The following is a 23,649-nucleotide window of genomic DNA, read 5'->3' as shown; positions in this document are numbered from 1 at the left end:
GGCACTCATTTTGAAAAGGAAATAGGAGACTCTGGAAATAGGAAAGATCACTCACTTTTGCAATACAGACATCTGTGTGTCACTGCCTATCAGCAACTGAAATACTCTTTTATAATTTCATGTTATAATACTCCTCAAGGGGAATCATAACTCTCATTTACAGCATAAGTTCAAATGCAGAGTTATATCTTTTGTCTCATAGAATATTATTTTCACTAGATGTTATTTTTTTTCCAGTACCTCAGGAATATATCTGATTCTCTAGGTGAATACCTGGCATTGAAATGTTGAAACCTGAGGTAACATTTCCATAAGGAAACAGGGGTGGGATATAGATGTGTTTTTTGCAAGTCAATAACACAACTGTACTGCAGAGTGCAGTCATTTAGAAGTATTGTTCTGTGGGGTTTTTTTTCCCCTGGAAGGAAAGGCTCAACAAGAGAATTCATTGTCAATTCCATAGCATTTGATCTCCATGGAAACATTACCAGCTGACTTCAAAGTCAACCTTCAAATGTGTTGTGGGTTGTTTTTTTTCCTGTGGCTCATTTCTGATGCTCCTAGATGTGCACTTGCAGGCTGTGGGGAAAGAAATACCAACACAATTTCATTAGCCTTGTACCTGATCATGGGAGGGCACTGGCACTTAGGAGAAGGAGAGAAAAATCTTCTTTAATGAGGTGCAGAGATCTTATAGTCTGGAGCAAAAGACAGGGCAAGTAGTTTATGCGCACCTCTAAATTCATTGTTTTTCTGTGCTAGCTCAAATCTGTCTCCCTGAACTTTATGTGCAGTAAATTAAGAAGTCAGCTCTGTCTGGCTTTTCAGCAGGAAGAGCTGTTCATATTCCTCTGTGTGTTCATTTTAAGTCAGCTATACTGATTTGTAATTTCTCCCTCACCAGGATGGGAGGTACTGGCAGAAGCATCAGTACCTTCCAAAGTTACGAGAACAGACAACTTCGCGCAGTCTGTGAAGGGCATGCAATCAAGTTCCTTCTCAGGGATGTCAGTAGGTCTTTGTAGGGGGGGCTGACAGAAAGTGAAATAAAGTAGGAATAAAGCAGAGGAGACAGATTCTGTAGAAATACAAAAGACTTCCCCACCCACAGCCCTGGAAAACAAGTTCTGTGTGTTTTAAAATTCAGTGGTTGTCCCATATCCTTTAATAACGTCACAAGGCCTTTGATCTGTTGCTGGCTTCTGAATTCCAATGGCAAGATGCACCAAAGCCAAAGGAAGACAATGAAAACAAAACTGGCATTTATCATTGGGTTGGTCTTTTTAAAAGGAAATTTTGCTGAGCTGTTTGCATGCCTGACATAAAAGTGGAAAGACTGCACATGCAACAGAAGGAAGATTAATACTGGCATGATTTGCTAGACAGAAAGAAAACCTTACAGAGAGAATGGAGAGGAAATTTCTGTGTGTGGCAGATCTTTTTGTTAAATGCAGAGGCTGAAGCAAGATTTAGATTCACTTTCTTTGCTCCTTAGGTTGTCAGCTCAGAAAACAACATTCCCCGTGGGCAAATCACTGCCACACTCGCTTGGTCTAATCTGGCTGGACAGAGTCCAACTGGACACTGGAAACTGCATTTAAAAAACAACTGGGAAAAGCTATAAATGAATAGGGCCTTCTTCATTTCTGCCCAGCCTGGCTCTTCCAGGGCATACAGAGATAATTAATGCCAATGTACATATGTGTATGGGCTACAGAAGATGAGCAGGTATTTCCTCTGGCACAGGAAAGGAGATTTCAGCATGGTCCTTTAGGAGTGTACAGTGTCAGTCTAGTTTGCTGCTTGCAGGCATTTATGTGATGTAAGCTTCATAGGGGTGCCCTGCACTAAGTGGTTCTTGCTGACCAGACAAAACTGCATTTAATTTTGATTTCTGACTATTCTCTCTCAGTAGCTGTATCAGCACATATAGAAAGGATTTTCTCTTCCTAACAGGTCAACTCAGGGAAACAGTAATAGAGCCCACTGACTTGTAAAGTAAAGATCCTGAAAGTGTACAAGCAAAGAGTCCTTTGGTCACTTGACAAAAATTAATGGATAGGCTTTTCTCCAGCACCTAAAGGGGAAAATATCCAAATCAAGTAGCCACCACCATCACCCAAGTTCCCAATGGCTTCTTTAGTACTGCCTTCAGCAAACAGAAGGATTAAAAAGGCATCTATCTTTTAGATATCTAACTATCCTTTTACACCTGAAAGTATTCCCCCTAGAAGTATTTATAGTGGCACACAGTAGGCAATATGGAAGAAAGCTGCATGGAATTTACTTGTGCTGTGCCTGTTCTCCAATCTTACTTGTCTTGAAGAACATCTATCAGTAGACTTTTCAGCAATCTAGAATTTCCTGCACAAGAAAGATAACATGAATCCTCTGAGGCTCCTTCTGAGAGATGTCCAATTTTTTGACTGGAAGAAATTGGTCTTACATACTTATAGATGTAATGAGCTCATTACTAAAAGACCAGATGCAACATGGTGCACAGATTCCTCATACTACAGAACATGTCCTGTGACAAGGCAAACCCAACCTGACTCCACAAGTTCCCCTTTAGCTCTGAAAAATGCCTAGAGTGGGAAGCACCTGCCTAAGGTACAGCTTGATACTAAACTTATGTGTCATCATCTGAGGCAAATCTGAGGTGTGATGGAGTCACTTGAGTTTGTTCAGACCTCCAGTGCCTCTTTCTGTTTAATCTTTTGGCCTCTGCCTGGGTCATGCTGTGAGCTCCACACTGCAGAGGATGAAAGAACCTGCCAGAAGCCTCTGTATGTTCCCAAGCATGGTGCTTGCCAGCACAGGGATGGGATAATTCTTCTAACTTTGGATTAGAATTTTTCTTCATTTTGACACTGAAGTACTTTCTTTGCTTTCTGCTCCAGCAAAATTGGAATAATATCACAGTACTACAACTGGCACAATTTTTGCTGTCTCCTGTGTTGTGGCTGCAAGTTCATGACTTGTTATGTTTGCTTAATGGCTGTAGTCAACTCACTTTATTATTGCTAGGTTATTTTGGTTGGGTCATAGGAATCACCATTGCTAAAGTACTCAGAAGTTTATTCACTCAGGCTTTGATCTGAAAGCTTTCTTCTCTGCCTAGTCCATCAAACCTTTGTGCCTTTAGCTAAGTAGTGTTGCTTTTGCCTTACGTGCCAACTCACAGCTGCAGAGAGTGCTTGCTCATCGCTGTAGCTCACTGGCTGTGGCTTGCACAGCCTGGGTGTTCACCCCCTGTGCAGTCCCATGCCCCGAGGGATACAGTCATGGAAATGTCACCATGTGCAAATCTGCAGTGTGAAATATGGACTGACACTTGTATCAGCTGAGCAAACTGGAGTTCAGCCCTCAGCTGCTGTAGCATTGCTCCTATATGAGATACTGATTTGCACAAGCCTAAGCATGGTCCCCATTAAGTGTTTGGGGTTGTAGCTGAAGACACATATTTCTCTGGTGCCGTAAGAAATTACAGCTTGTGCAGCAGCAGTCCCTAGACAGGCACACAGGGGAGGTGGCACACAGCAGGAGCACAGCTCTGGCGTTTCCTGGACACCTCTGGCACCTTGTGCAGGAGGCAGGAGGCCAAAGGCCAAATGCAAACCACATTCTGAGAGTGGCTATAATGCAATATCATGACAGACCCTGCAGTTTATCTGGTCCATGGTATAAGATAAAAATGCATTAAGTCCCAACCCAGGTGGGGATGTAATCTCACAAGGACACCACACTAAATCTCCATCACCCAGTCAGATTTATCCTTCCATCTCCGCTTTTTTTCAGGAAGGGCAATTTTCCAGTAAACCCCTTGCTATTCTGCAGCCTATTGGTGATGCTGCAAGCTGCTTCTTCTGGAACAGTACATAATTAAGCAATAATTTATATTCTATGCGTGTATGCACAGAGCAATAAAGTGTTCTCAAGAGCTGCGTGCTGCTGAGGCGTTTAATCCGTGCACAGAAGGAGTTTGCTGCAAAGCTGCTCCCTCCCTCCAAAAGGCTTTTGTCATCACTGTATTGGGAGGGAATTCGGAGTATTCTTCAATAATTTCATTTGATTTGGATATAATTTAAATAGTTAATGCTACACACTCCACTTTAGGATCAGACCTAATTTTATTTGTTTGTTTGATGTACCTTGAAAATAGTAAAAGCTAGTAGGGCAGAGAGAAAGTAAAGATAATGTTTCACTTGTGAGATTTTTTTTCTCCTCTAGCCCTATAATAAAAGAAAGTGATGATAATTAAGTAAACAGCACTCCTTCCAAAGACATTAGTGGCCACAAGAAGCTACTAGAAATACTTTAAAAGGCAGAGATTTACATTTATTTGAAAACTGCGTGGTTTCAAAGGACATCTTAAAATCCATACCTTTGCAGTTCTCTTTTTATCTACCAATTTATAAGTAATACTTGACATTTCTATATGCTTTAAAAAATAACAGAAGGTGAGAAGAATCAGTTTTTGGGGTTGTTTACTTTGTACATCTGACAGCACAGTTTGTGAGTCATTTCTATCTGTTGTGGGGGGAAGGGAGGACATGAACATCATTCTGTCAGATGCGAAGGAAATGATTTCCAAATCATGAGACAAATGATCTGTAGGAGGAGGGTCTCAGAGATGGGCTTGGTGCCCAGATCATTTTAATTACTGGCTTTCTGGATTTCCCATGCCTTCAAATCGGTGATGTCTCCTTCAGGTTCCAGTCAGACACCTCCTCTCTAATAATAAGGATAAGGGTGTTTAGATGTAGCTCCTGCCAGCTGGGTCTGTTATGCCCTAGCACCACAAAGGTTCCCCTTCATCTGCAGTGCATCTAAAAAAGGCACCAGTTCTTGTCTCAAGACATCACAGACCTTGGGAAATCCCTCAAGCTCTATGGCTCTGGAAGTTGAGCCAGGTCTGTGGGTGAAGGATGTGGCTTCTGACATGGTTCAAGGGGATACTAGCATCAGGGAAAATTCAAACAGATTTGCTATGGATGATTTGAGCCTGTTTGTGTTTAAATCAGTTCACTCACAAGCAGTTTGGCTCTACCCTGGAGGTGAGGTTTAAAAACTGTGGAGGCATTGCAGACCCTCACACAACTGAGCTGATTGGAAAGAAAGGGACATTTACAAAAAAGAAAACAATAATTCCTTGCAGCAGAGGCCCATGGCACTACTTGATATAATCATGCTTGAAAACAGCTACAGCAAAGGGCACTGACTCATAATCCACATGAAATTAGGCTTTGACCAACACTGACATTACCTTTCCCTGCCATCCCTCTTCAGACCATGTCTGCCCCTTCAGCAAGTATGGCAGGACCCCAGTCTTATATACATATATAGGAAATAAGTTCATCTCTGTCCTAAAAAACCTTCCATTCTAAATTAAAGGGACATCCAGTGTAATTTTTAATATTATTCTTTAATATATAAGAAAGACGGGCACAAGATAACCAAGAGGTATTTAATAGCTCACGTTCTCAAACCACTGATGATCATCAAGCCATTAGCAGGACAGAGACTGTCAGAACCAGGCCAAGATGAAGGGAGGCTACCTGACAAGGAGTCAGGATGGAGGTTTGACTACATGTCAAACAGCAGTTTCTGTGGCACAGACACAGCTTCACGTGCAATTTCATCTCGCACTTGATTGAAGCATTCTGCAGTGACACGTGAATTACCTGTCAAAAATCCCACTGTTGCCGTGTCTCATTCATTAGGTTTCACTTTGGAGGATAAAGTGTAAATCCCAGCACAAAGAACTCTGTGAGTTCTGCTCCCCCCAGCTGTGGAAGGACATGGCCTTTATTTCCCTGTGCAGCTCATGTACCAGCGAGCTCTTATTGACACCTGCCATTCACATTTTGTGCCAGGGCTATGGCTGGACCACCAGCCTTTCAGACCTGGTCATCTGCTCGGACCACAGCTATAGGGAGTGTTTTTCACAAAGAAATTAAAGTTTGTGTCAGTGCAGTTTCCAGGGGATCTGGGGCACTAGTGCACATCTAGGAAGATAATTCACTGACAGCAAAAACTTGGGAGTAAACTGCAAAAGGGTCCAGTTTGACTTCTGGGGAGAAAAAGGATCATAGGATTGGGAATGGTCATGACTTCCTGCAGTGCTGCTGCCTCTGAAGCACTGTGTCTGTAGTGCAGAGTGTCATGGGCAGCACCAACAGCCTCCCTCCTCCTGCCACCTCGGCTCCATGTGTTACCTGGACTAGCAGAGGCTTCATTTCCACGGGTAAACTCATGTCCTGCATCCCTTTTACCCATGACTCCTTCACTACAATGGCCAAAAACTGTGCAATTTGCAAGGATGATCTTTTGTGTTGTGACTGCCAGTTCATGAGGAAAAGCTACTAAACAGTCATGAGGTAGGAACCTGACTTGGTTTTCATCAGTAGCCTTCCTGGTGAGAGGCCAGATTAACTTTAGGCAGGAACTTCCTTGCTTGGCTGAACACAAGCAACACATAGGACTCATAAAATGGCCATAAAGATTTTTCTAGATGGCATAAAATGGCATTTTTTGTGTCTGCAATGAACAGTGCTAGAGAGACAGATAAGTCTGTGTTGTACAAGACATCCTGCAGAAGCACTGGGGTGTGACAGGCTAAGGACTGTGCTCTGCACTCTGTGACATTGTGCATGGCAGTCATTATTTGTCACCATGTGTTAGCACATTCTCCAGAAAGGGGACAGGTGTTTTTTAGAGAAGTCTCATGCTTGTGATTTGCTTAGCTCTCTAGTGTTGTTACTTGCTTCTCTTTGTTGTTCCTCTGTTAAGGGGCAGAATACCCTCAGCAAGGTGGAGTGCCAATATACTGGGCACTGCTCAAATAAAAAGAGTAAGCAGCACTCATTGCACTGAAGAGCTTGTGAGCAAAACAGCCAAGACAAAGCGTGAAAGCATGTGGAGTATTTGAAATCCAAAGTTATTTCCTTCCCTTTTGTACTTAGCAAATGCAGCTTTAGTCTGGCCACACAGATTTTCCCACCCACCTCTCTTAACAATCTTATATTTTGAGAGAGCAGAAATTACCATGTTCTTACTAGCAAAGAAAGGCCTTCCCTGTAATTTTCTAACCACAACCATTTGAAATGAGCCACAGAGCTCAGTTCAGAGCACAGTGCCTCTGAGGCATCATTTCTTCCCCAATCCCACAATGTTCTAGTCATTCTGACATAGAATACAGGGAACAACTGCATTCTTGTCAAATATCTTCATATTACTGAATAACTTAAGTAACATAGTCAAACATGGAAAGGATGTGTGGTTTTTAATCAAACAACCTGATTTTTGACTAATGGATTGTGGGATGGTGTAGCCCCAGCTCTCTTCACAGAGAGCAGGCAGGCACAACTTCCCAAGGATATTTCCTGGGAATCACAGTGTGGAACCTCAGAGAAAGAGAAAACAATTCTTATCTCTAGTCTCTGCTCCTGTTGTTTTTGCACATGTGGAATGTGTTAGGAAAATTTCTTACCTGAAGTGATTTGTCAGTTGGATTCTGCTGAGGACTGTTTTCTCTTCTTCTCTCTGTGCTTCTTCAGGAAAAATCCTGAGAGAGAAAATTATGTCTCTCTCTGTTCAGAGAATGTGAATGTCACAGGATGATGATCTCCCCATTTATCCTACTCTGTGCTTTGAAGTAGTATAGGACAACTCCAGAGCCTGGGATCTCACAAGGCTTTTGCAAGAATCCAAATCACTGATAGCAGACTGCTGGAGTGCTGGTGGGAGGCAAGAAGACTGTTTGGAATGAAATAGACAGAGTACATACTGCAGCAGCTCACTGGTCCTCACTGGTGCCCAGCGGCACTGCCGTAATACGACTATTTGTGAATATCCTGGGCCATCTGGCAGCTGTACCTGGCATTAGCAGAAACACCTGACCTTTACAGCAGAGACTGTCTACAAGTGACATTCCAAAATACAGTGGAGAAAAGGCCATCCCAACAGGCATAGCAGTGATCAGAAGAGGGAACCATAGCAGTGATCTCACTGCAGGTTCATGATAGAGATTTGCCTGTAGATTCAATGCCTATGTGATGTTCCTGCTAAATAAAGGAAGCGGGTATAATGGAAAGTCCACACATTTTGGTGACGTGGGTATGTTCCTGCAAATGCTCCCAGTTTCTGAACCGAATTCCATGGGAATTCACCAAATAATCTTACCTCTGTGTTCAGAGTGGGGAGGTTCAAATTCACTTATTCAATGCAACTGCAACTAAAAAGAGCAAAGCAGTAGAGAAACAACAGCAAAAGGGTTGCAGAAGAGAAGCAGAGCCAGGGGCAGGAAGGAGTAGAAGGAAGCAAGGACATCTATTAAGCAGAAGTCAGGAGCTTGTCATTGAGACTAGGGAGATTGTGACTGCTTTGGAAGATTATGCTGGTTTAGGGATGGGACCAGGAAGAAGAGGACATTCCTCACCAGCAGCTGTAAGTGAACAGATGCAGGATGTGCTGTACAGGTAGCACACGTCACACGCTACTGATGCATGTGTGAACAGAGGGAGGACACACATGACTGACTGCGTGTGTCCTGGAGGCTGCCTTCTGTGCCCCAGGCTCTCCAGGCAATTCAGAGAGGCCCACAAAGGGAGGAATTAGAGAAGAAAAATGAAGTACCAACTTCATGCTGATGTGAATTGTTATCTCTTGTGGTAGGTGTGTAGCATCTGTATCTATCCATTATTTGGTGTGTGGGTGGCAATTGTGACATTTCAGGAGCTCAGAGTTTAGCTTCGATGAAGCTAGAGGCCAAAGATCAAAATTAAACTCATCTGGGTGGGATAAAGTTCAGCCTCATCTGATATGTGTGTCTTTCCATAACACCACCTGACAGAGTTAGGAAGTTTGTCCTCGCTGTGTTCTCAGGAAGAAATAAGAAATTAAATATTTCTGCAGAGATGGAAAACAAGAATAGGATATTTTGAAGATTTCAGCAATGTGGCAGAGGGCATCTGGATTGAAACTGGAGTCATGCAGAGGGCAGAATCTGAGTTTTGTGATGGATTTAAAGATTTTTTTAGTGATATTTAAAAGGAGACTGTATAATGAAAAATTCTGTATTTTGATATAAGAAAAGCATGAAGAAAATCTCCCACGTAAGTTCAAATGTATATGTCAACGGAGCCAGAACATGACAAGTATATTGTAATATCCTATAAAGCCTATCACGGAGAAATTGGAATGAAACAAAAAATTCAAGGTTATTTTCCCTCCCAAAAATGTCAAAACAAGATTATTCATTCTGTATTTACTCTGTAAAGCAAAGTTTCAGAAAAATCAATGGTTCCATGGAGCATTCTGGTTCCCAAGGGAGTGCTCATAATGAAAAAGCGTTCCTGTTGAAGTTTCTCCATACAGCTCTGTTCAGCAGCAGATTGATATTCAAGGCTCTAGTGGCACTCAATTCTTTCTCCGTGGAGCCTCCAGACTAAGCCACTCTCTATACAAACGTCTTCCCTTAGGCACTTCCTTACTGCTCGCACCAGCTCTTCTCATGCAGCTTGGAAAGGGGTATGCCTTTCACTCTTCTAACTTCTCTTTGTTTTTCTCCTCCTTCCTTCTCCCCTTCCCGCTCTCCTCCAGGAACCTTCTGCATCATTTCACTGTGCACGTGCGTGGCTGGAATCAACTTTGAGCTGTCCCGCTACCCCCGCTACCTGTACGGACTGCCCGACGACATCAGCCACGGCTATGGCTGGTCCATGTTCTGTGCGTGGGGGGGCCTGGGCCTCACTCTCATCTCTGGCTTCTTCTGCACTCTGGCCCCTTCTGTCCAACCTGTCCCCAGGACCAACTGCCCCAAATCTAGACCTGAGAACGGGACAGTGTGCTAAAACAAATAGCAAACAAATACACACACACACAAAGACATATATATATATATATATATATATGCCTAGGTATGCCTATACATGCATATATATGTATATATAACTATATATATATAAAATCTCAAATTAATGCCAGTGCCAAGGTAGAGCTGAGTCCAACATGGCACTCACATCTCCACTGGACTCTGTGTTGCTTCATTCTTTCTCACAGTGATGGGAAAGCTTTTCTCTCACATGGCTCTTCCATCCAACTCTTAACTTCAGCATCGTACCTTAGAGGTCAAATGAACCTACAGTTGCACCTACCTACTGCCATTCGGGAGGGGGAACAGGGGATCTATGTGGGGAATCTGGAACCAGAATCTGTACAGGACATGGTGGGGGCAGAGGCGTGGGGGGGATGACACAAAAAGTGTGTCCATTGCAGCCAGAAGGGAAAATGTAAACAGCAAGCAAATGAAGCATATGAGCCACTTCAACAACATACCTCCTCAAGGCCATTATCAGAAACCCACCCACGTTCTTTTTCTTTCTTAAAACAAAATGACAGAAGTCGTGTCATTGGTTTTGGGGTTTTGTTGGGTTTTTCTCTCCTTAAAATGCAGAAAACATAATGAACAGAATGTGTGAGGAAAAGTAGAAAACCATTTTCTCTTTGCCTGCCAAACTTTAGAGAGAAGTAAACAAGTGAAAATAATAATAATTAATAATAAACATACAAGAAAATAAAACAAGAAAACAATAAAAATCTCCAAGAGGACATCTCAGCGGACTTTCCAACAATGCGGTTTTAATCTTCCAGCTGCCTTACATCCAGGCTTACAACTGAGGCTGAACTGCTAATGTAAATGCAGCAGAAGGCCTTTTGAAAATGCTGTGATACATGTGTGTATAACTTTTTCTTCCCTCTTACTTTATTTATTTTTTTTAACAAAAAGAAAAATTTAAAACATTGCAATGTGATTGTCCACCAAACCATCCATGCTGTGTTTGTGGCCCGAGACTGAGGCACCCCAACGGCAGAAGCGTGAGGAAAGCCGTCAGGTCTGAGACAGCGCGTCTTCCCTGGTGGATTTCAGCAGGTTTTTTTTTTCATGGAGCTTCTGAGAGTTCAGGATGGTGGATCCAGGGGAAGACTGACCAAGGAAAAGGGAGGTGGGGGAAGGCCTGGTAGCTGTTCTTCCCAGGCATTTGATGGAATGGGATTTCATCAAGTTTCCGGTTTGGATGTTTGAGACAACTGAGCAAAAGCCATTGTGGAGGAGGAAAAGGGAGCTAATTTCTGTAGAAGAGAAGTAAGAGATGCCTCTCATTGTGTTCATGTATGCCAAATAAGACCTTCCCACATCTTGTCTTTGGAAACTGCCCCAATTCAATGGACATCTCCTCTCTCCATCTGGGAGAACTGTGTACAGATGGATGTGAAAGGGTCAGATGCAGAGAACAGAGATCCATTTCCCATGAGCTTAAGCATTGTATGATATAACTGTGAATCTGCAAATGGAACTCTCTCTCTTTTTTTGGTCTTTCTCTTTTTCCTGCTACTCCTCTTCCTATTGTCTCCTTTTTCCTTCCCTCTGCTCTTCCCGTTGTTCAGGTCATAGGTCCCAGAAGAGCTAAACAAACAGCTAAGTCTGGAGAGGTGGGTGAAGGCCATTAGAAGAAGAAAAGCATTTTGGCTGTGAGGACAGTGGGTCCTTGCAGGGTACCAGCGGATGAGGGGAAGGTAGGGAAGAAGGGCCAAGGGTATAGCCAAAGGGACTCTAAAGAACAACGACTGAATTGCCATGTGCAAAAGTGAGGGTGCCACTGACAAATATGCAGGCAAAGGGAGACAGGGCAAAGAAAAAAGTCTCCCCAAAACCAATTGAACCCAACATGCTCTTAATTCAGGGATAGTACCAGCAATCCTTTCTTACCTGATAGCTGCATGATATCAGTCCTCATTAGTCAATAAAAAGTAATCCTCTCCATCTAAAATATCTCACCAGGAGAAGGAGCCTGTGCCTGCTGCACAGAAATGCAGGCTTTAATTTCCAGGTCATGCCATTTACACAGCTGGCAAGAAACAGTATTGCTTGGTTTAAAAATATCCAGCTAACAAATAATTCTTGCACATGTAGTTGTATTACAGTGCTCAAAGAAATGAAGTTTCTGGAGGACATGTTGGAATAGAGTAGATTTGGGTTTCTTCCATTCTTGCTCAACTACGTAGCTTTTGTTTTCTGTTGTCTACAGTTTCCCCAAACATGCCAATGCCAGCTGCTAAGTCAGTGTGTTTCCACTGAAGTGCCATCCCTGTCAACTGAAGTTTCACAATTTCATTTTACATTAGATGTGACTAGAGAAATTACTTATTTATTCAAGTTGAAAATACAAGCCTTTTGGAAAAACTTCCTTTTTAAGCAGATTGGTTTATTTATTTTTTTCTGGGAAGGTTTTCAAATAGAGTGGTTTTGAAAAGTTTTGAAATCATTTGACTGTGCAAGTGCCTACTTGGTAAGGAGGTTGATGAATTACCATTGAACAGAAGAAGGAAATTTAAAACAAAAATAGCCTTGGAGAGCTACATGAAGGCTGAATGCAGGAAACCAATAACTGGAAACCAAAAGAAAGCTATTAAAATTTTTTTCATTTCTTCAAAGCATGAAAAATTTTGGAAAAAAACCCAGCTTATTGGTAAGAAATTATACAGCTGCCTAATTAAAACAGCTTTGAATGCAAACTTTCTTCCTCCTCTGCAGTGCTGAATGTGATAGGAAAGGTGTTTCATGTAAATACAGATATCTGGAGTGACACAGGTAAGCCAGAGTCACAGAGGTCCCTATCTGGAGTCTACCATCAGGCCCTGTGGCAGGCAGAGCAGTACAGCAGCTCCTGTGATGATGTATCCTTGTGTGCTCCTTGAGTGTTCACAGGGTGAATTCTACAGATACAGTTTTGAAAGAGGTATAGCAGTAAGATTTAAAGAAATGGAAGTAATTTTGCTGTTTGATGGATTTTCAAAGGTTTCCTTTTCTTCTGCAGCTGGCGTAAAACCAGATTTGCCTTGATGAAGTATTCTCTGATGGTGTTGGTTTACAAGCTGTATATAAGCCTCTGTGTCTGTCTGTGTGTGACAGTGGGTTATGGTTATTTCATTAACAACAGAAAAATGTTGACCCTGAATCTTTGGCCCAGTTCTGTGATTTTCCACTTGCTCTAGCATAGTGTTTGTAAGGCCTGTGTGGCTATGAAGCATCTTAAAATCTATGGGAATATCTGAAGCAGCAGGTGATCATGTCACTTTAATCTCCAGCTGGATCCCCAAAAGAACCATTTGTCCAAACACCAGATCTCTCATCACTGCTTTAAGTAAGGGCAGAACCCTTTTGGGAGATTGTGAATTTCCCCTCCGTGCTTCTCAAAGACCTGGCAGGAGTCCTGTGTGCTTCCATACCCCTGGATGGGGGTCACAGCCCCACCACACCTTCTGAGTGCTCAGACTTGTCTTTAGGGCAGGGTTGATCCAGAATACACCCAGATGTAAATTTGTGATGGTTAATGTCTCCATCTCTCCTGAGCTGAAGCACACTCACAGCTACTCTGAGTTTCTGCATTTTGGGGGAAGTTTTGAAGTATTTTTCTGAACGGAGATTGAAGCTTTTTGACTAGTGTGTTGTTTCTTAGTTGGAGGAGCAGCTAATTAGAAATCTGTTATCAGTGATCCCAGCATTAAGGCGCTTGACCCTGTCCCTCAGATCTCTCTGGCCAAGTGCCTAAGCATGTGCTTTACTTGGAGCATGTGACTAATCCCCTTAAATTTGGTTGACTATTCATACGCCTAGAGTCCAGAATGTGCTTTCTTGGATGACATTCAGCTTCCTGCAGAGTCCAGCCCATGTTTTTCTTTTCCCATCCTTCCCCTGTAGATAAGGTGACACTCTGTCCTAGCCTGAGCAGCCAGTGTGTTCTTGGTCTCCCTTTCTGTGAGGGGGAAATGCAGCATCCATATCTGGCAGGCCCTTTGCCACGCGTAGCCTTTCATGTTGCACTTCTGCGACAACACATCTCTGTGTTCCAGAGACCACAGAGCTACTGGAGTGCAGGAGCCACAGGATGAATTGGCTCAGCCCACAGCGATCTGCAGGCTGAGGTTTTGTGTGTAGTGACTCAGTTGCGTCGCCCTGTGACTGTCAGGAGTCAGCTGCAGGGGTTCTGCTGTCTGTCCCTGCTGGAACACAGTACACCTGAAGGGGCTTTGTGGCAGGAGCACATGTGCCCTGTACCCTATGTCCTATAGGATAGGTGTCCTATAGGACACCTCCTTCTTCAAGCTAAAGCTGCTTGTGTGTTAAATTTCCTAACCCATATTAGCTGCCTGTATATATCATCAATCCCTTCTTCCTCTCTGCAAACACTCAGCTGATCTTTCCTCATCTAAACGGTACAGTCCCTCCAGTTCTTTTTCTAGTTGGGCTTTTTTATTTCTACCCCAGGGACAGTCACAAGTGGATCACAAACCACCAGTGACCAGAGCAATTTCTTTGAAATACTGCTTTTGAAAAATTGTCATTACTTTTAAAAATGTTATTCCAGCTGCAATAACAAATGAAAGGGGGAAAAAAAGCATCCTCAGAGTCCTCTAAACAGAGGATTCTTATCCTCCCAGGAGTGAATTGTGAGAGTGCAGGTATTCTGCTTTCCTGTGGATGCAAGTCATTTGGGACCATTTTTTAGCTATGGCACGTTAGCTGTGCAGTTCGATGGATGGTGAAAAAAGCAAAGTTGGTGAAGGAAGGGATTGATGTGGAAGGGCTATTTCAGCTTCCTAAGCATTCCTGGAAGACTGTGTCTCCCTGGCTGTCCATTTACCCACCATGCAACTCCACTGAATCAGGCTCATCCCTGGAGCCCCAACTGATAAGCAGAGCTCAGAAGAAAATCACTGTAATCTGTCCTTAATTCCTGAGCGCCACGCTAACTGCCAGCAGCGAAATGGAGGGAAAATAATATGTTACCAAGTATAGCTTAAATAAAGACATGCATTATTTGGCCTCTTTCTTCTCTGCGTCTCTACATAGGCCTAGAAGGGCTACAGGAGTGCTCAGGCACATTCACAAGAGCCACCACTGCATTTTTTGCCCCCAGGTTTCCCACTCCTTCACGGTCCAAACCACTGTGCTCATCCAGCTAGCAAGGGAAGACTCAAAGTGAAAAACTGAGAGAGCTCTGAATGATTGCCATATACCAATGGCAGAAAAAGAGTAAAAAGTGGGCATGAAACACAAACAGCATGTAAAGATTAGTGACAGATGAATTTCCAAGGTCAGGAAACAAAGTTCAAAAAAATCTAAGGTTTGATTGCTAACTCCAGGCCAGATCCATAAAATCTTGATTCTGCCAGTCTAAGGTGAAATCTCAAAAACCAGGGCTTAGCTCAAAACTTATAGTCCACTGTTTCCAGTCATAGCCAGGAATATAATGCAACTATTCCATAGTCTGTTGAGGTTCATGGAAAGCTCAGACGGCTTAGAAAATATTTTAGTGCTGTCTTGGTTATCACTGAACATGAGATGTGTGCTTACACTCTCACAATACCTATTCTTCGGCTTTAGGAAGAAAGTCATCAGATGCTACCTCCCTCCCATCCCAGTTCAATTTAGGGTTTTCATCCTGTATGCCCCACTAATACCCCAATCATACAGCCTTCTTCAGAGCCGTAATTATTAATTGCAACATTTTGGCAACAAGTGCTGCCTGTGCCAGGGGGCTCTGACAAGCTTCATGTTGACATCAGTTGGAGAACTGTAGCCTGATATAGTGCTGTCAATTTAATTGCAGTAGGCTTTGCATACGTTTAGGATTTAACTTGAGAAAGAGTCTGGACAACTGCCTCAATATAGGTCACAATAGGGAAATTAAATTCTGGTCACCTCCAGTAAAACACTCCAGAATCACAGATCAATTGTCCTTCCCTTGTTCAGGGAAGACTTTCAATGAAAATATCAGCCTCAGATAGGTTATCTCCTGGGGAAAGTGGGAGACTGAAAAAAGGGAGACCCAACAGCAGTTGCTTCAAAACAGGTAGAATTCTGTGAGGATAATCCAATGTCACCCTCAGCATCAGCAGCAGGAATTGTCATTCCCTTCTAGGACTGCACTTTTATATTCTTCCTCCTCTGATTAACACTCCTGCACAGTGGCAAAAAGTGACTTCCAAAGTTTTCTTGCATAAGGTATGTAAACATGGGCATCCTCACTCCCTTCTTTCCTTAAACACACACATGTGCACATCCCACATGATATGGATGCCAGGAACCTGTAAAAGTGTCCTATATAGAGAGAAAATACATAGCAAAATGCAGCATAATTGTTCTCTGTTCTTTTATACTTAACTCAGGAGCTGCAATGCAATTCAGATGCCATCTGTGTCCCTGTTGTGTGTGCAGACCACATGCAAAATCTCTGCTGGAGATGCATGAGGAAGCACAAGACAACTGGGATAAATCTGGTATTTTCCATCAAAAAGTATTTGGATATTTAAGGAAGAGATGCCAATGTATCCCCTCCAAACCAGAAATGTTTATGATCCCCTAGTGTAACAATCTCAGGACACTCCTGAGCCTGCAGAGGGCTTGAGCAGGCTGCTGGCAGCATCAAGGCTGTGGTTAAAGCTCTGGGCACAGCAGGGAGCTTCACATCCCGTGGGTCTGAGCCCTACCTGTGGCAGCAGGACACTGGAATATCTCTGTAAAGGCAGCTCCTTCAAGGGGCCTTGTTACTTGCCAGCGGGTCAGAAAAACTCAAGCAGCAACAGAGATTCTGCAGTGGGTGAGATAAAGAGTAAAGCCTTCAAAAACCTGGGGGTTTTGCCCCAGTTTCAAAATTATGTAGACTCCAAGGAGTGTGAATCAGTCATGGCTCAGTCTCCTGGGGCCGGATACACAAAGCAGCTTCAGCATCCAATCCCTCTTTAGACAGTGAATAAAGCACTAAATGCTTTTGGTGCCTAATTTTTTTTTTAAAAACTTATACGGTTCTAATTTGCTTAAGCTCTCATGATGTTTTATCTCAAGAAGAGTTTCCTTCTGGCTGTAAAGCATAAGGCTGTATTTTTTTTACAAAGAGATACTCATTAACAATATAGATCATAAGAAAAAGGTTTGAGTAATCAGAACAACAAAAGTGCAGCCTTAGACTATTCAGTTAGAGTGTACTGAATTATTTATAACTCCTGGGCACCAACAGCAATCACAGATATCTAATTTAAACTGTTACTATTTTTACTTGGCAATTTCCATCACTTAGAGTGTTTATATCTATGTATTTGCAGTTTGATCTTGTGCAGAACAAAATTTCCCCTACTTACACAGAAAAGCATATTTGGAAACTTTGAATGTATTTTTCTGCAGTACCTTTAATTCTTTTAAAGCATTTTGAGGTTTAGGATGATAGACTTTACAACTTTCAAAACTCTAAACTGTATCTAAAATGGGCTTGAACTTTCAGTTCTTTCTCAAGTTAAATTCTCTGATTACAGGTCACTGGGATCAAGGAGAAATTTGTTTCATTAGTAGATGTAAGACTAGGTCCTATATATGTGTATATGTGATGAGGGGACTTAGGTAAGGCGGCTCCACTTCAATGTCAGCCTACTTAAGGATCTTTTGCATAGATGTAGGAAATGTCACTGCTAAGTCACTCCAACTTTCTACTAACCTCTTTTTGTAAAAAACAACCATTATACTTGTGTGTGGCTGGAATAAAGCATTATTGAATCTAGCCCATAGGCTGACACACATGTAAATATGTGTATATTTGTATATATATTTGTAAATTTATGAAAAATGTCCGTATCTTCATGATTGCCTGAAATTACCTGAGGTTGATGTACAGAATTTCAGGCAAGGGATTGTTTCTTTTTCACAATCCTCATGTATCTCAGATTTAAACCAAAACAAACTAAAAAGTACTATTTCCCAGAAAAATCCTCATTTTGCCATTGCACCAGTCGAGAAGGGGTACCACACTTAAGTCAGCAGCGCACACATCTACATACGTACATCCAGTCAAATGACTGGGTCTCAAGGGCTTTTTTAAGGAAAAGGAATGGACTGAAAAAGCAATGGTAGAATTTCTGTTCAGCATTAGCTCTCTCAATTGACTCTCTTGTCCTTTATACAGATGGCCCTTTGTACAGATGCTGTTCCTATCCTTAGGTGTACGTTTGGGAGGAGCACCTTTGTGTGCGACACTGAGCCACTGAAAGGCCAGGACTTTCTGACCTGCCTTTGTCCCCATCAACCTTAGACACTTCACTGAGTTCATGATGTTAGTGGGCTCATCTCCCTTGGCTTCTTGTACAGGTAGTAAAGAGAGACAGTTGTTTACGGGTGGTGACCTAGCAAAACTGACATCTAAGCTTTAGGAGCTCCTTCTTGCTTCATGCAATGACCACTCACCTACCTTGAGTGATCCCAAGATCTTAAAACACCTTAAGTCCTGGTGAGGTGAATCAGGTAAATCAGGTACCTAGTGCAGGGGAGCATCCATATGGAGATCAGCTGTGTCTGTGTGCTTCTGGTGCATGGCTCATCTGGAAAACACAGGTTTCAATTGTGAAAGCCTGTTGGAACAAAAGGAGATGTTCACAACAGCCTTCCCCACCCAAACTGCAACATGACTACAAAGGATAGGGCTTGTCTGAACCCCTGGAAATAGCATTTGAGGTGAGTGCCTTGTGGTGGCCCCCAGGCACAGATGACTGGGTGGTCCCAGCGCTGGAGGTCAGAGGTCTTTGGTCTGAACTCTTCACCTTTCTCTGCCAGTCCTGGGCATTGCTGAAGCAGTTCAAAGAGTGAATTTACATCTTAAACGTTTGAACAGCTGAGCTGTTCAAACGTTACTTTTCTTGCTTTATTCCCAAACTGCCCTGAAAAAGTCATCTAGCTGGTAGCGATAATCAAAAACTTCTCCTCCAAGATACAGTCTGGGTAGTTTCATATTCTTTTTTTTCAGTGTTAATAACTGCTTTACAAACAGCTTACATGGAGATTAAAGAGATTGCAATTTCATCCCCTATTGTTGGGATTATAGTTGTCCTCAGAAAAACCAAACTGAGGACTCAACAAGAGGATGAACTGTGGCTGCATAATTCAGAAAGCTGCTCTGACAAGGCTGAACGTACGTCTCCATCTCATGGTGAGAATCTCTCAGAGTCAAAATTTGGAATTGCATATTGATAGCAAGTCTATCTAGAAGGACCAGCAATTTAATCTAGTATTAGAACTTTGAAACTCTTGTACAGTCCCATGTATTACCTGAATAAAACAAACACAGCCAGAGGAGTGGGAAAATTAAACTGATTTCTGAAAACTAAGTCTAAGTGAGGTTTGGATCTTGTGCCAATGTATGGTCACTACTATTTGTTTCTACAGCTAAATTTAAGTCAGTGACTTGACAATCTTCACCCATCTCTAAAAACCTTATTTTTAAAAATACTGTTAAGGTTTTGACAAGAGGGATTTCAGGGAACTGTAAAATGAAGATTCAATACTGTGTACTAGTACTTAAGGAAAGACTTTAGTTAGAAAGTGGAAGATAAAGCTGAGTTCCAGGGATGAAATCTTATTTTTCAGGATGGTACTACCTTGCCCAAGCTGTAGTGTATCATCCTAACGTTCTTCTCCTGTTCTCCATTTCCCTTTTTTGAGGAGTATGATATATATCTCTGTCTCCCTCTCTTCCTTTTCCTCCCTGTGTGTGTGAGAATACAGACATGCTTCCTGTAAAGACATTTTTCTCTAAATTTCATTCCATACCAGCTCTTGCATATGTGGCTGTTTTGTTATTTAAGATGTCTGTGAAAAAGAAATAAAGGCTTTAAGAGTGAACTCTGGAAATGAGGAGGAGCTTGAGAATTAATCAATTTTAAGGATGCAGCATCATTTTCTGTAAGATTTTTCAGAATGTTCCTAAATTCTCATCATCACTCTCCTGCCCTCCCTCTCTGTGAGAGGGATTAGAAAGGTACTGAGATGTGGGACTCTCAAAGGTTGCTTTTTAAACTGTTGACTCACTGTGTCCCACAAGGATTTTGCAGAGTTTTAGTGTCAAAGAAAACCTCCTTCTAAAAGGTGATAAAGTCAATGCACAGCATCACGTGGAAGGAGGCTCTAAGGGGTGACTCCATACCAGTTTATCTTTGTTTCCCATTCTTTGCGACCGTCCTGCTTGCCCCGCCATGCACATTCTCCTCCCTGCTGGGTTCACTTTGCCAAGGTGTGGCTTGCCAAGAGGGGAGGGGCCATGATGCACTTGGATAACTTTCCACTTTCTCTCAAAAAATCCTGTCTCAGCTCCTAATGAAAGCCATAACCACTCCTGTGACCCTGCCACAGGGAGTGAATGCCCAGGCTCCATGGATAGAGCAACACCTGGCACCAGGGTGATCCTGGGGATAAGGAAGGAGAACGGGTGGAGCCCTCAGGCCATCAGGGCTCCAGTGTCACCTTCTCCTGCAAGCTCCCCTGATGCTCATGAACCTCTTGGCCAGTTCAGCACATGGGTCTCACTCTCACTCTCCCACTTGTGCCCATGGGAATTGTGTGTGGATGTGCAAACACTCCTGTATGAGGGCAGGAGCCTTGGGTACAAGGGGCAGGGAGAAACCAGACTCAGTGGACTCCCCACCATCCATTGTAGGTGCATCTCATGAAGATATTTGCTCTTCAGGATTTCTTCTGCCCCAAGTAATGTCCAGCCTAACCACACGCTACCACAAAGTTTTTGGAGGGTTTCCCTTTCTTGACTTTCTCATTGGTCCTTTTTTCCTTATGATTTTTTTTTCTTGTTCAGAAGAAATGAAGCAATTCCCATAATCATCTTTTGATGATGATAAAAGTTGCAGTCAACACTGTTTCTAATTGACAGTTTGGGAGGCTTAAGATAATAATTCACTTAAATGCCTGCAAATTGAAGCATGTCAGCACTTTCCTAGGACGTTCCCAAGTAAAATAATACGACTGGTACAAGACATTTGTCATGTAGGTACATCTTGGCCAGCTGTTTATGTTTCCTCTAAGTGCAGTACACACATCAAAGCTGGATTAAGAAAGACCTAGAATGCCACAATACTCAGGCATATTTAGAGAAATGCAGCAATACATCACATTTATCTGGCATATTTTCTCTATAGAAAATGTAACAAGTATGAGTCCCATCAGACCTGTCTGAGGCAGGTAGGTATTACAGCCATTTTGGAGACGGGAAGCCAAAAGCCTGGGAAAAGACCTTCTATTTAGTGGTTTGATGCCCCCTCACAAGTTCTACCAGCTGCAGGTGGAGCCTTCTCTTTCCAGCACTTTTGAAAATCCAGACTGTAGCTGGGTTTACTCAAGTCTGCAGTGGCTGTAAATGTGAAAGCCAGGATTAGGACACTCAGGATCCTGATTTCTTCAGAGCACTGCTACAGAGCTTTGATCCCACAAAGCACTTGACTAATTTCAAGCATCAATTTCCCATTAAGAATGCTGTTGCCATGCTTAAAGCTAGGCACATGCCTAAGTGCTTTGCTAGACTGGGAATTACACGCAAATATATAAAACTTCAACATGTTTTGAAAAGTCTAAAACCATGTCTATTTCTGATTATGGTTTGGCCATTGCAAAGGATATTTGGACTGTGTATGCAGCTGCTCAACCAAGTGGAGCACTTTTTAGCCAATACACACAGAGTTTTATGACTTTTGGGTAGTAACATCCAGTTTCAGAAATAATAGAGTGACGTCCTGTGAGGCTGGGACCTCTGTGCTGCTGTCAGAGGCGAAGTGGCTCCTGTGGCCATCGGTGCTAACAATACATCAACAACCACTGACTATTTTGTTAGGCTGTTCTGGTGAGATGTGAGTGTGGTGGCTAATTTCACAAGTAATGTGACATGAAGTGTATTGTACTTTTCCATTTATTCCTGTAATCTGTTGCAGCAGAGGTGAACAAAATTTGTTTAAACATGAGACACCCCCAAATTTCTTGTTCTGTTAATCCAAGGTGCTAATCTGCAGACACACGGGTGTTTGTGTATGTGCATCAGTGTTTGCAGGACTGTGGCCCTGAAGGAACATTTCAGTGGCAGGGTTGAGATCAGGGAACTAATAGGGAGAATGAACAAACCCCTATAACTTTGAAAGACAGGAGTTGCAGAAAGTGTCACAGGACTTTGCCGAAAAACTGGTTACATCTTACAATTTCCCTTTTGTTTTGATTTGTTTTGGTTTTATTCAGATTGGCACAGAATACTGTATTTCCATCGATTAAAATCTTGTCTGGTAACTAACTAAACAACTTGTTCATGGAAAATTAAAAAAATAAATAAGTAAACTGTCAGTTGTGGAATGTAAACTGATTAAACAAATAAAAAAAATCATGTTGTGTGTTTTAAGAAGTTGTGTCTGCTTGTGTCAGGAGTGGGAATGGACACCTCTCACCATCCCCATCCTCACAGAAGGATGGAGGACAAAGAGCAAAACTGGGAGGTGGGTGGTCTCTGAGTTATGGGGTACTGGAAATGCTCTTTGAAAACTACAATAATAAAGATTAGATGGCTTCTGATCAGAATCACTGTACAAGACATTACAAACACAAGCAGGATCTCAACATGACTGTTTATGAGGAGGTTTTCTGTCTGTCATAGAAGGGATTGATTCCTGCTGGAATCTTGATGTTAGAGTACTGTATGTACTCTAACACCATTAATCTCTTTTTGGAGCCACTTAATGTGTTGAAGCCTGTGATTTGACTGAAATGTATAGAGATATCAGAGTAATTTAGCTCCCACCTTCCCCCAGCAAATAAACAACTAAAACTGAATACGGATTGGAGCCTGTTGGGTTTCCACTACTCAGCTGTAAGGGCTTCAGGAAACCTGGCAGACACAACACTGCACTGGTATTAGTGCTTCCTCATTGCACTTGTATCCTCAGGCTGACAACAATGCAGCAATCATGCAGCAGACAGATAATCGTGCATCAGACACGCATCTTCTGTAGGGCTTGGAGTCTGCAGCCACAGTCAGGCTGCAGGTGTCCCAGGCTGAACACCCAATGTTCAGGGTATTCATAAAAGGTATCAAAACTACCTCAGATGTATAAAAAAGAAATTAAAAGAAATAGACAAAAGTGCTTGCAACTGTCCTAGCAGAAGAAGAGCAAAAGAGTGGATCAAACAGAAAAGCACAAATAGTATTTTTTTTAATTATTGAGTTTTAATAATTGAGTTTTAAACTAATCTAGAACTAAAATATTAAAAAAATAATGGCAAGGTATTTTAAAACATTATTATTTTGTTGGTAATGGTGTTAAATATCAAAATTTTCTGTGTTGACTCTTTTTACCTGATTGAGGCATTGTACCTATAAAGACCTGACAGTCAAAAATAAGAAGGCACCTGATGGTTCTTCCCAAGCTGACTGTTTTTCTCATGACAGACTATGGATTGTAGCAAAACAAAGAGTCTCCTGCAGTTTTCAGGATGGAGTCCCTCCTGCCCTCAAAGAGGTTCTGTCTAAAACACCAGTGGTAGTAAGGAACAAAATGAAGAATCAGAATGGAGAAGTGTAAAAGAGAATTCTCTGCCAAAAACCCCATCAGTACTGGTGTAAATTGACCTCTTCCCTGGCACTAATGGCTGAGGAAGGGAGAAATCTTGGTGATATACTACACAGAACTCCAAGAATGTGCCTATTTTTGTCACGTTTCAAGAGAACCCACTTGTATTGCCAATGCTTATAACCTGCCTGCTGCTGCCAATCAAATCCAAGC

The 23,649-nt window shown here is 42.3% G+C and overlaps 1 protein-coding gene across 1 annotated transcript in view; it reads left to right on the top strand.

The window, feature by feature from the left end:
* Nucleotides 1-22,274, top strand: part of TMEM178B (transmembrane protein 178B) — a 224,341-nt gene extending 202,067 nt beyond the window's left edge. Inside the window, exon 5 of the mRNA XM_030959587.1 lies at nucleotides 9,604-22,274. Coding sequence (XP_030815447.1) covers nucleotides 9,604-9,854 — 251 coding nt within the window. The 3' untranslated portion in view covers nucleotides 9,855-22,274. The remainder of the gene's footprint in view (nucleotides 1-9,603) is intronic.
* The last annotated feature ends 1,375 nt before the right edge of the window (nucleotides 22,275-23,649 follow it).

Source organism: Camarhynchus parvulus, chromosome 1A (genome assembly GCF_901933205.1).
Source record: "Camarhynchus parvulus chromosome 1A, STF_HiC, whole genome shotgun sequence".
Classification (NCBI taxonomy): domain Eukaryota; kingdom Metazoa; phylum Chordata; class Aves; order Passeriformes; family Thraupidae; genus Camarhynchus; species Camarhynchus parvulus.
This window is presented reverse-complemented; position numbering and strand designations above follow the sequence as displayed.